General features: G+C 41.6%; 1 protein-coding gene across 1 annotated transcript in view; it reads right to left on the bottom strand.

Moving 5' to 3' along the window:
- Nucleotides 1-354: 354 nt before the first annotated feature.
- Nucleotides 355-13,192, bottom strand: part of LOC105987222 (spermatogenesis-associated protein 31A6-like) — a 31,432-nt gene continuing 18,594 nt past the window's right edge. The window contains 6 exon segments of the mRNA XM_013018416.1: nucleotides 355-673; nucleotides 923-990; nucleotides 1,051-1,091; nucleotides 1,094-1,393; nucleotides 1,396-1,468; nucleotides 9,752-9,871. Of these exon segments, the coding sequence (XP_012873870.1) occupies nucleotides 355-673; nucleotides 923-990; nucleotides 1,051-1,091; nucleotides 1,094-1,393; nucleotides 1,396-1,468; nucleotides 9,752-9,871 (921 nt within the window).

Raw genomic sequence — 13,192 nt, 5'->3', positions numbered from 1 at the left:
AGAGTAAAGCTAAGACACTGCTAAGGGCTCATTCTTTAATGGAGTGATTCCTATATATATAGTCTTTCAATGACACAAAAACCTTGTTGAAACAACTCTGCATTTTCTGCAATGGCAGAGAGAAAAGGGCTGTGATATTAGGAATGATGACATAAGATTATCTCCCAAACAAATCTGGCCCATTGAAAGGTGTACATCCTAGTTATAAGTGAAGGACATTGAATCAGAAAGACTCAAGTAAGGAGGAAAAGATGTTTCAAGAGGCACAGAGGGGCACAGATGCATGAAACACACATCAGGACCAGGGACAGTGCACAGAAATGTCGAAGGGGGTAAAAAGGCTTAAGAGCTGGATCAGCATAGAGTCATAGGTTCTGAACATTGTAAAGGAGTGAAATATGGATACACTTCACAGGTAAAGGCACAGTTAGTGGACTTGTAGATGAGAAATGCATTGTACGTAGTGCTGTAAAATGAGACTGAGCCAGCCTGGTAGTCTACAAAAACCCCAACATGTTCAAGAGCGACAAGCAAAGACAGGGGCAAGGACAAAGGAGAATGGGTGGTAGGACCCTCCCCAAAAGCTTCATACTCAGATTTATTCTCCATCCCTATAATCCAGTAACCAATTTTTGGTCGGGGAACTTCATAAATAGTATGATCATGACTTGGCCTGCGTCAGAAGTGTCTTCCATCACTTAACCCCAGGTGCCAGGATGTTTTCTTAGACACACTTACCTCCCAGTAGTGCTTCCATGATTTGATTACGAGGGCACCTAGGACTCCTAGGAGAGGTAAATTATTTCCTGGCAATTGAAATGCATTTTGTGAAAAACCTAAAATTTTGTTATGAACATTCTGAGCAGGGAAATAATGATCTCTAGAAATTGACAAAGGTTGTGTGAAAAAGACAGGAGTATACCGGTATCTTATTTTTCTTTGATCCTTAGAAATGTCAATTCTCGAATTGTCATTTGTAGTCACTCTCAACTGCACCCAGTATTGGCGGGCATCAGTCAGCTCTTGAAACGCTTATAGCACTCCTCTCACACCAGAATAGACACTGTCTATTCTTTCTTGGGGAAAGGTATTGGTTTCTTCATTGTCAAGAGCTTACATCTTCTTATGATGGTACTCACATCCTGCAGCATCTCCACTGTGGACCCTTCTAAAAGACGCTCCACATCTGAGATGAGCTCAGTTACCCACTCTTTTTGCTGGATCAGCTCATTTTCTGACACTGCCAGGGTTTGCAAACCATCTTCCTCCTCCCTTTTCAGCTTTTGCAGTACTTTCTCCTCCTCAGTGTCCAGGATGCCTCTCCACTGTGTAAAATCAGCCTGAACATTTTGTATCTTGCCCTGTATTTGAGTCTGCCAAGAAATTTGTCTTGTTGGAGTTCAGCATTCCACTTCTCAGATTCTTCCTTGTTCTTCCTCAGCTTGTCCAGAGCTGCCCGGAGCTTGTTCTGTGAAAGGAAGGAACCACGGCAGAGTCACTCTCTGAACTTTCTCAGCTTCTCCTCAAGGGATAACAAGGAAGAAATCAGGAAGAGTCGAGTTTACAGAAAGGATGAGCATTGTAATTAACTTCTAGCAGTTGGAAGAAAACTTATGAGCAACTCTTAAACTTTAGTTTTACCTTTCTAATGTGAGTGAATAGGACACTTGATTAGGCAGCTTTAAGAAGTCATATTGATTTTTAGAGTTTTAATTTAAAAAAATTTTAAGTGTGCATATTGAAAATGTCAGGCCATCTGTGAGAAAAGCAAATGATCTTACACCATGATGACAACTTTTATGTATTACAATAAAATTACTTTGACATGTTTACACACATACTTGTGCACAAAATTTAAAGGCACCTTTAAGTTTTTTAGAAAAAATAAAAATTGGCCATACGTTTCCTGGAATTCCAGTGGCAAAATATGTTAATGCCTATTGCATGATAGAACCGCATGGTTTATGCTAAAAATGAAAAGCAACACCAATGTACAACAAATATTTTTAAAACAATTTTGGGAATGAGACATATTAGCATATAAATTGACCTTTAAAGTAAGCTTGGTGGAAGAGTGGGGGTCATGTGAAAACCCACCATGTGGCCTTTGTCTCTTCCTAGGCAGTTATGGATCTCCAGGGCCTGTAGAGAACTGGGGGAGAGAAGAGTTCCTCCAAGGGGCCTGTAGCAAGCTCATAGAGGAGTTTTGCCTGAAGGAAGAAATTAAGCATCCAGGGCTAGGAAGGTGGCTCATTGGTAGAGCGCTTGCCTTGCATGCCTGAGGCCCTGGGTTCGATTCCTCAGCACCACATAAGCAAAAAGAAAAAAGCCGGAAGTGGCACTGTGGCGCAAGTGGTAGAGCACTAGCCTTGAGCTGAAGAGCGGAGAGACAGCGCCCAGGCCCAGAGTTCAGGCCCCACAACTGGACCAAAAAAAAAACAGCCAAAAAACCAAAAAACAGAAATTAAGCATCCAGATTCTGAAGTGAGTAGACCCAGGAAAGATAAAGGACTGGTTTATTTGAGGTATGACATATAACTGCTCCCCTTATGGGATTTTTGGGTGAGAGAAGGATTGAGAAGTAAAAAGGAGAAGCTGGCTTCGATGTGTTTGCTGGCCAGGGACTGTCAGTGATGGAGTTCAAGCAGGGCCATTAGCCTGTTGCAGTGACTACATTTAAAGCCACAGTTGCTTTACCTTTTGAGGCTTGCAACCACCCCACCTTGGGTCAGCCATACAGGCGAGCAAGTACAGGGGGAGGCACAAGTCACTTACAGCAAAGTTTAGTGTCAGAAAGCTAACAAGCTGAACCTCTCAGGTAGGGATGGCTTAAAGAGGACAGTCAGTTTGCTGACTGCAAAGGGGAAGAATGTAGTTACTGGACCAAAAGTGGAAAAAGGCTTAGGAAGAAGGTGAGCAGTGGAGAGACAGATAATTTTAGCTAAGAAAATAGTAAGCCAGAATGGCTAACCTTGATAAGGGGGGGGGGGTCCTGTGACCCTGTCCATGTCTCACCTCTCAAGGGCACAAGCACAGAGGCAGAGAGAGAGGCAAATCTTGTACTTAGATGATTTCCTTCCATTTGTCTGAGTGCTTGCAGAAATTATATAGGTTCCATAAAGTATCAGGGTCCAGTGTCCCATGAAAAGGCCAGGATTACTCATTGTCCAGTGAATACTGGGGCTCAAGTTGATTATATAAGCATCTAAACCCATGAGGATTAACATCAGGCAAAAGCTTAATGGCCTCTAGTTTGTGTAAAAGGCAGCCCAGAGGGAAATCCTGAGGAATTTGGGATTGGGCCCCTCCCATGGTGAGTGTGCAGAGTTGAGTTGATGCTAGAGATCCATGGGCATCCCCAGTGGGACTCTGGTCAACTAACAGAGGGAGCAGGCAGCAAGAGGGGTCATCACCCACAATTGCTGCATCCTGACCACAAAGGGATGCAATAAGAGGGGCCAGTCCCGTGCAATTATTTGTTCACCTGGCCTATACCAACCTTCTAGAGGCCTAAGCCTCCGAGGAAAGGCTCAGAACTCAGTACCAGGTTTTCACCCTTGTGAACTCCAATCCCTGACACTGAATGGTCACTCACCCAGAAAAAATGTCAGATTGGTCACTGGTGGATGTAAACAAAGCAATTGGTCAGGAGGAAATCACCTCAGTGGTCATTTGGGTGGATCTGAGATTGCCACCAGTTCCCTTGGGCTGCTCAAATTTCCTGAGGGGAAGAGCAAGGACCACTGGGGGATCCTAGATCTGACTGACAGCACCAATGAACACCTCAGCCCAGAAGACCACGTGGATACCAAGTCATGAACAACAAGCTTCAATGTCATCAAGCTGACAAGCTGACCCTCTCAGGGACAGCAGCCTGTCTTTGTGTAAGGTTGCCTTCTAGGGCCAGGGGCCTGGAAGCAGGGAATGCTTTGTGGTCTGGTTTGTGGAGTATGTGAGGTAGATGAAGGCAAGGAATTCCATTATGGTGGGGCTACAAATTATGGTTGCAGCTGCATGCTGTAGATAACACGTGATTCCAGGCAGTGACGTGAAAGGAAAACCAGGGCAGAACAGCCCGTTGTAGTTAGGCCTGGCCAGATCAACTAGCTTTGTGGGAGGGGCTGAGGACATGAGATGGAGGATATCAAGCCAAAATGGAGGAGGGCATGCTAACAGGCATTGCTCATGATTTAAAAATGACCCACACACTATTCTATAAACACACATATGTACACACACACACAAAACTGCTCTGCCCCCTTCTGGACTCTTAGTGTTTTCCTCCAATATTCTAGCAATAGACCCTACTGATTCATTCTCATTCTCTTTGAACTTAGTTCCTATTGCAGTAGTATATTGAATTTACATCTTCTCTTTGGAAAAGCAAGGGTTAATCCGGGGGAGAGGGGTTTCTCTGGGGAAAGAACAGGCATTTAACTGCCAAAGTGATGTCAACATAAACTGGATACAGATCAGACAAGAGTCACAATAGAAATAAGTGTTCTGTGTAGAGATCCCTGTGTCATGGGCCACACAATGCTAATACTTGATTTGAAACAGAAAATCTTCTCATATTTCTTTAATGGGTTATTCTACCAATAGCAGTTCATACAAATCATCCACAATGGACAGATCCATTAGATACAGAATATCAGACTATACTTTATGTTACATAGACCTAAGATAACCCATATTTAACTGCTAAATCACAGAACTCTGAAAGGCTATTGATTATAGCACAGACCACACAGTTGACAGCTAGAAGTTGCAATTCAGAAGAAGACATCTTTTCTCTGAAGTTGGTTCATTAAAATCCAAGCAAGAATGACAACAAAGTTAAAGAGCAGCAATTACCCTGTGGGTAATTATCCAATGGGTAGAGGTCCTCTGAATCATGCCTCCATTTTCCTTGACATATTGGAAAGAAATATCTATTTGGCCACTCCTGCAGCCCAGTTGTGTTGAGGACCAGAACAGTTCAACAGGTTCTGCTCATTGGGGGAATCAGAAGTTTTCTGGAACTTTTGTCCTTCTGGTGTACCAATTGTGTTAAAAGCCCAACAAGAACTACACCTATCCTGATAAGAGAACAAGACTGTCATACACAAAGCAAATAGCAAGATAGTGACATCAGCAACTATGTTGAACATCCCTCAGAAAGAAAAATGAACCCCATGTCACCCAGACTCTGCAAAGGCAAGTGACATCTATTCCTGGCTTTCCTATGGGCAGTGAAAGGGTCTACTGTGACCATGTGACACCTGAGACTGCACAGTAGTCACATGGTTTTTCTCTCTCCAGTCCACAGATGCCAGCAGCTCACCAAATATAAGTTCCAGATATATCTGTCCCTCATTGTGCTCATCGGGCTGAGACATACCTTTCCTGTTTGAATTCCTTGGTGGTCTTCCAAGAACAGTAAAGGAAATATTGAAAACTAAGACCATTTTGTGTAGAATTGAAAGAAGCAAGTGGTAAGCAATGCACATGACACTTGCCATGAATCCCAAGGCATTCATTGACAAGGTGAAGCCATGTTTCCCTTGGCTGTATTCTGCATTGTGCAATTCAATTATTTTCATGTCTGCCTCCCATAGTGCTCTCTTCTGTCCCTCTTCATCTTAGGAAAGAGTACAAGTAATAATTGCTTTTTCTATTTAATCCCAGCCCTGTTTACTAAATGAACCTGCTGAAAAAGCTGGAGAAAGACTCTGGCCAGGATGTGGTGCACTTTTGGAAGCTATTCTTTATAGTCAGAAAAGAGCAGGATGTCTCCCCGTATTGTGCTCTATGACTAACATTAGGTTAATGCCTTTCTAAGACCTGGCTTTCAGAAGCTACTCTCTGGCTATGAAGTTCCATCAGCAAGAATCTTGTCTCTGGGGTTCCTCTGAACATTGTGATATTACACCCATTGTACCGTAGCTTTTCCTCTCCTTTGTCTCCCACTCCATCCATTATCCATGCAAAGTGGGATCACACAATGGAACAGCTGAGGCCATTTCCTAGCAAAGGATGACCAGCCACAGAGAAAGATCCATATTGTAAAGCCTAGAAAGGGAAGGAAGCTGGGATCTCGTGACTCATGCTTTCTAGAAACCTTCTTTGATTGAAATATTCAAACTACTCTTTCAAATATTTATCTAAAGCTATGTAAAGGTTTAAGGATGTGGCTTGACTTAAAGAAACAACTGGAGAAATGAGGTCAAGCGATTAACATGAAGGGTATCCTGCCCAGAGCTCTAGGGGTTAAAGCAAAGTGTGCAAGGAAAATGGTTGGTTCAAGTTGTGTCATTCAGGCAAAAATCTCACTGAATGAGATATGTGATCTTAGTAGGGGCAATCATATTCCCAAGAGCTCGGAGACCACTGACATTTTTATGACCAATACACATCAGGCAGAAGATGTGTTGTGCCTTGGCATCTCTCCTTCTTGAGTGAAAACTTCTGGAATAGTCCTCCTAGACAAACTGGGAAGACAGCACCCCACATTGCCACAGTTTCACACAACAGCCTCCAATGTCACAACCTGCTGTGCCATTCATGAGTACATGGTCATGTACTCAAGCAAATGCAAGTCTGAACCCCCAGTACAAGCACCTGGTCAGGAGCAGTCAGCCTGTGGAGCTCCAGGCTCAGATTTGGGTCAGTGCATGTGGAACTCTGGGTAGTGACTGTCCAAGTATATACCATCTGTTTCACCCTCTGCACATATTCTTAAGAGTTGGAGGACGGGGGCTGGGAAGGTGGCTCAGTGGTAGAGTGCTTGCCTTGCATGCTTGAGGCCCTGGGTTTGATTTCTCAACACCACATAAGCAACAAAAGAAAAAAGCCGGAAGTGGCGCTGTGACTCAAGTGGTAGAGTGCTAGCCTTGAGCTGAAGAGCTGAGGGACAGCACCCAGGCCCAGAGTTCAGGCCCCATGACAGGACCCAAAATCAAAAAACAAAAAAAAAAAAGAGTTGGAGGATGTTACTTGGTTGTAATAGACAAGAAGGAATGGGCATCACAATGCAGTTTGCAGGGATGCACCTGCCCTATCCAACTAGACTAGACCCTGAGCCTGACTGAACTGTACAACCTGAGATCTTCTAAGTGATCTTGTAGCCACCGTGGGTTTCATTCCTCCACAGAACCCCAGCCCTGCCATCCTTCTCTGATGTCCCCAGTGCCAGTGTTAGGGCAGAAGCTCTTGTTCCTGGAGGTTGTGTCTACTTGGGATCTTGTTCCTGAAAGGATCCCTATTCCATCCCCTGTTCCCACCATGCCTCTGTGGGATGCTCACCTGAGATTGAAGCTATGCAGGTTCACTCTGCAGTGTAACTCTCTAAAGACCACTGTCCTAAAAGCTCCTGTTCCTGATATCTAACTCAGGATTTAAAGTCTCAGGTCTGCTAACTGACCTGAGGTCCTCCCCACTGTTTTTTGTTTTGTTTTGGTCAGTCATGGGGCTTGAACTCTAAGCCTGGATGCTGTCCATATGCTCTTCAGCTCAAAGGTAACAATCTACCACTTGAGCCACATCGCCACTTCTGGCTTTTTCTGTTTATGTGGTCCTGAGGAATCGAACTCAAGACCTCATGAATGTGGGGCCAGCACTTTACTGCTGAGTCACCTTCCCAGCCCATTCCCTACCTTTTGAACTGTAACTAGATACTCATGACCCAGACTCAGCCCTATTCAGCCCTCTGACAAGATCAGATCCACTTTTGTCTCTCATATTCATCCTCGGCCCTTCTGCAATATGATACCCTCTCTCAGGGTATAAGACCAAGAGAAGCCCCTTTCCAGATGCTGGCATCTTGATAGTGAGTTTCTAAGTCTCCACATCTGCAAAGCAGTATTCTTCTCATGATAAATTACATACACAATCTGTTGTATTCTGCTACAGCCATAAAGAATAGACTAATACTGCATGAGTAGAACACAGTATTTGTCTTTTTGTCTTTCTATAGGTCATTTAGCATAATATTAACTAGATCCATGTTGTAGAGTATCCTTTCTTTTAAGGCTGAGTAATATTTTATTATGCATAGAGCCATTTCTTGTTTATTTGGGTGTTTGAATTGTTTGGGCATTTTCACACTATTACTAATATTCTTATCATCATAAATGCACAAATATCTACTCACATTTCTACTTTTGGTACTTTGGAAGTTGTAGTGCTAGATATAATTGTATGCTTGATTTTTTTATAATTTCCACAGTAGATGTACCATTTTCATTAACACCAACATTGTACAAGTTGTGTAAGGTGAATCTTCCCAGAAGCCACATTTTAAAATACAGAATAATAGAGTCTTCATTATACAGTTAACAGGCTGCAGGCCGCCAGCTGTTACAAAGGCCTGAAACATGCAAATACACATAACACAGCTAGGAAACATGCTAAAGAGGAAAGAAATACCAAAAACAATACCAACAAGCCATTTCAGCTCCAATGGAGAGCTGAATTGGGAGGCCATGATGACTGGCGATGAGCCAGGAAACAGGACACAGGACAGGGTCACAGAGACCTACGTGGCATGGCCTCCTTCTGGCTGGGCTGGTCCAGGCCTGAATAGGGTTGGCCCAGGTGGGGCAGACCCACAGGAAATTCCCAGTCCCAGGCACTGTACTGACAGACTCAGTAACCTATCAGCCAAGTGCCCACCTCTGTCTCCGGGGACCCAGGCACACCCATCACCTGGGAGGCAGGTGATGGGCGGTGTTGTTTCCTTTCCTTTTCTTTCCGCCGCATTGTGAGACCCTTTTGGCTCCTTTTGGCCTGTCTGGCCCTGGTTCGTTCTCCTTGTTTCCAGTTGTTTTCATTTCTTCTGTTTTTTTTCGTTTTTTTTTCTTTTTCTTTCCCTTCTTTTTCTGTCTTTTTCTTTCTCTCTTTTTTTTTTTCTTTTTTTTCTTTTTTCTTTTTTTTTTTTTCTCTTTCTCTTTTTTTCCTTTTTGTGGTTCTTTTCTTTCCTTTGTTCTGGTATTTCCTTTTGATTGTTATTTCTTTTTGTTTGTTGTTTATTTTTATGTGATGTTTTTTGATGTGCTTCTTTTTTTTTTTTTTTTGTTTGTTATTTATTTTTATTCTGTTCATCGTAGTTGTTCTGTTTTTTATGGTTTTGTTGTATTTTCTGGGTTTTTTTTTTTTCTTGTTTTTTTGTTTTTCATTTTTTTTTTTTTTTTTGGGTTTGGTTTGTATTCTAGATCCATTGAATGGACAAAATTTTGATAATAATGGGATACAATTTATCTGTTTTCTCTATTGTTATTTTTATTATATTTGAAAACCATTACCAAATCCTCTACCATAAAGCTTTGACCCTATTTTCCCTTCTTTTGTAGCTTTTACCATTGCATTTCAATATTTCCTTTATCTGATTAATTTCTGGGTAGTTATCTGGGTGGTTTTTCTAACATTGTTGTTGAAAATTATCTTCTCTCCCTAGGAGATAATCTTTTTCACTCCCCATTAATATATTTGAAAATCAATATATGCAAATTCCATTCTATAGAACTTAAAGCACAAGAAGCCTTTTGTTTCACTCTCAAGTGTAGAAAGTGATTGTGAAAGTTTACTCAGTTGCTAGTGAATGCAACGATGTCATTTTACTGTCTGTTCTTTGGAAATATATCACAGAGTTCAACAGTGTCGCTCAAAATGTCTACATTAAAATCCTCAAGTAGAAGCAGTTGATAGTTGCTCTTGGGCCATCTCTCCAGGAGGTTAAGTGAGAAAACCTGCCGACTGCCTTGGCCCCACCCACATATTGAGCTTGACCAGGCTGAATGGCAGCTGCTGCTCTGAACAGCAGCCTCTTGGTTCCTACGAAAGCAACAAAAACCAAGGGAGGAATCCTGGATTTCTTTTCTATCAAGGAGCCCAACTGGAAAAATAAGTCAAGAAATAGTTAGCTGCAGGAGAAGTAGGAGAGAAGTTGGTGTTCACAAGAAATTGGAAGGCATGGGAGTTCCAAGTTATTAGTGTCTATTTACACAAAATCAGTGTCCATTTATACAAAATCTCCTCAATAAGAAGTGGGATCTGGAGGTGTGGTTCTGTGGTAGAGAGTTTACCTAACCTGTGCCTTTTACCTACACTACTGCCTGAGTAGATATCCAACGCATGTAAGAATAGAGGTGAGCCTCTTGCACAGATATCAGATTTCTCTTGAGGAGAACATTGCAGCATTAGGAGATCTTCAGATAAGGATCCCCAAAGACCAGCAAGGAGCCGATTCCAATGTAAGCACATGAGAGTCATGTAATACAAGCTCGAGCCTGGACTCACAACCATCACCCATGCAGCAGGTCAGAGTTGAGACCCCCGACCCTTCTTCTAGCAGGGTTTTTATAGGGTTTTTAGGGACTTCTATGCGTCATTGCAACACTTAAAAAATCATATCACACCGCAGGAAAAGTCATAAAATAATTCTAAAAGATGATTAGCATAACCAGTGGCAGGAACCAACCAGGTACTGGGGATTGGCTGGTTTATGGAATTGATGCTCTTTGAAATGATTGGCTAAAGCAGATGATCTGAGCAGTGACCAAGTTCTCTTTAACTTGTAGGAACATCTGGAACTTTGGGTTTTTCCTGTTATCTGTTGATTAGATGTAGTTATTGGAATTTACAGTAGAGGGTTGTTCCTGCAATTTGAGCCTGAGAGGATCAAGGGGAGTTGCTGACACATTTCCCGGACAAAATGGAATCCAAACCTATTTTGTTCTGGCTTCACAGACATTGTACTTGAGAATACACTCTCTCCTTTGCACTTGGCCCCAAATTTGTATTTGTAGCCACTTGCTTCTGTCTCTGAAGATTCCCTGTCCCAGGGACTAAAGCTATTCAACATCTCCAAAATCTCTGAACATGGTTTGGCATATGATAGTAACTGAAGTGAACAAGGTGGTGGAGATATGTAAACCATCAGACAAACATTTCAGAGAAACCCCCTAACTATCCTTTGTGATGACAGGTGAGCCTCATTTTGTATCTAGTCTAAACCTGTGCCCTAAGGAGCATAAGGATCTTATGAAGGTCTGCTTTGTGACAGTCAAGCTTGAGGTTTTGAAAGTAATGATCTTGGGGGCCTTATGTCTATTTGTGCAGTGCAAGATTGAGTATGTATATCCTGTATCATTGTTTTATATTTTTAAGATATGTATTAAATGTATGCATAGTTTGTATGCATTTTCAGTGATATTTGAAGTTTGCTTTTAGGAAGTATGGTAGGATTTTTAGCACTCTATTGTGTAGTGGGTCTTGGGGTTATCTGGAAGTATGGTGAGCATTTGAAGTTTATGTGCTAGTATTCAATAGTGTATGTCTATGTGTATATAGTATCTAAGTAAGTGTGATTCTGCATTTTGAGTCTGGTTTTGAACCTCAGTCCTCAGATCTCAACCTTCTGAGTAGTTAAGATTGCAATTGTGAGCCACTGACATCTGTCCCAATTTTATAAATGCCAGTTCTCTCATAAAAATCCTGTCTTTGAGTGAAGGAAGAGGTTCCATTGTGAAAAGAAATGTACTCATTACGTGACTTATGAAAAGATAACCCCTCTGTAAACACCATTATAATAATAAAATTTAATGATGATAATGATGATGATGATGATAATAATAATAATAATAGTGAGAGGGAATCATAAAAGGAAAAAACCTCTTTTTCAGGCAGGCTCTGGTGGTTATGCCTGTAATCATAACTTCTTAGGAGGCTGACTGTGGTTGGTCAATAAATTCCATGAAACTCTTATCGCCAATTAAACACTAAAGAAAGCTGGAACTGAAGCTGTGGCTCAAGTGGTAGAATGCTAGCCTTGAGCAAGAAAACTCAAGGACAGAGCCCAGGCCCTCATTTCAAGCCTCTGATCCAGCACACACAGATACAGACACAAATCCTCTTTTTCATCCTCTTGTTTTTCTCTTTCTTGAATATATTGGCCAGACAATATTGTCTCTTTCTTGAATATATTGGTCTCTTGTCTATTACTCTCTATAACTGAGTCATCTGTGACAGTTTTAATTTCTGATTTTTCTCTTGGTTATACAAAGCATTTTTACATGACTAAAGTTTGACAGGTGCCAAACACTTTCTCTGAGGATCTCAAAAATTCTTCCCATAGTAGATGGTTTTATTTTCTTCTCTGACAGGTTGAATATCAGGTTAAGGAGTGATTTGCTACATTCAGTCTTGTAATTAAAAATCCATTTTCCAGATCAATTACCTCTCCACAAATGTAGACAAGCAAGAAAGTTGTTTTTTGTTGTTATTGAATAGCATTCGCTTGGACTGCAGGCACATAATGAGCAATCAGAGAAAAGACTACCATTCCCATAGAGACAATCAGCTAAAAGGACTGCAGAGACAAAAGGAAGAAAAGTGAGGGAAGGGATGGGGTTGAAGTGGTTGGTGAGAATGTTAAAAGGACTGATTGATCAAGAGGCACTGTACTTATAAACTGCTCTGTTGAATGGTAACTCCTTTGTACAATTATCTAAAGAAAATGAAAATATATAAAAGAAGTCAGCATCTCCTCCTTTTGTGTAGCTGAGTGGGTACAACCAATGGAGCTATGTGAATTGTTTTTATCATCACAAGGGAAAGTAAAACTTCTCATATATTTTAAGCAAACTAGAGTCAATGCTTGGAACTGTGACAGGGTCCACAAGGCTTGAATGGTGAGTGGAGCCACTGAGCTGCAAGTCATTGGATGCAGGGGTTGTGCTCCAAGTTGGTGCCCTGCATAGCATGTGGCTGTCATTTGGAAAGTTGTCCTTCTTCCTTAGAATCACCAGCACAGATGGGAAAGAGCTGCTCTCAACTCCTCCAGACTTTTCACCTTTACAAAGAAAATCTGAGCATCCTAGACAGCAAGGATGCTAATATATGATAGAGATAGAAAAATCACATATTGGAAATGTCTCTTTCTTAGAAAAAAATGATAAAAGTGCCTGCTCGAAGTGACTTTTTGATATGAAGCTGTTAGACCACTGTCACAAGTGACAACAGGAGTGACACTGGTTCTTGGTAGTTGAGTGGGCTCCAGGTGGTAGAGCTGAAGACTCCAAGAAAGAAGAAAAGGATGCTGCCAAGTGGAGAATGTGTTTCTCCTATGATACACATTGCTTTCTCTGTGCATTTCTATACTATATATATATATATATATATATATATATATATATATATATATGGTATATATATG

The sequence above is a fragment of the Dipodomys ordii genome, unplaced genomic scaffold (genome assembly GCF_000151885.1).
Source record: "Dipodomys ordii isolate 6190 unplaced genomic scaffold, Dord_2.0 Scaffold40, whole genome shotgun sequence".
NCBI lineage: Eukaryota > Metazoa > Chordata > Mammalia > Rodentia > Heteromyidae > Dipodomys > Dipodomys ordii.
Note: the sequence above shows the minus strand (reverse complement) of the source record. Positions and strands in the feature narration are given on the sequence as shown.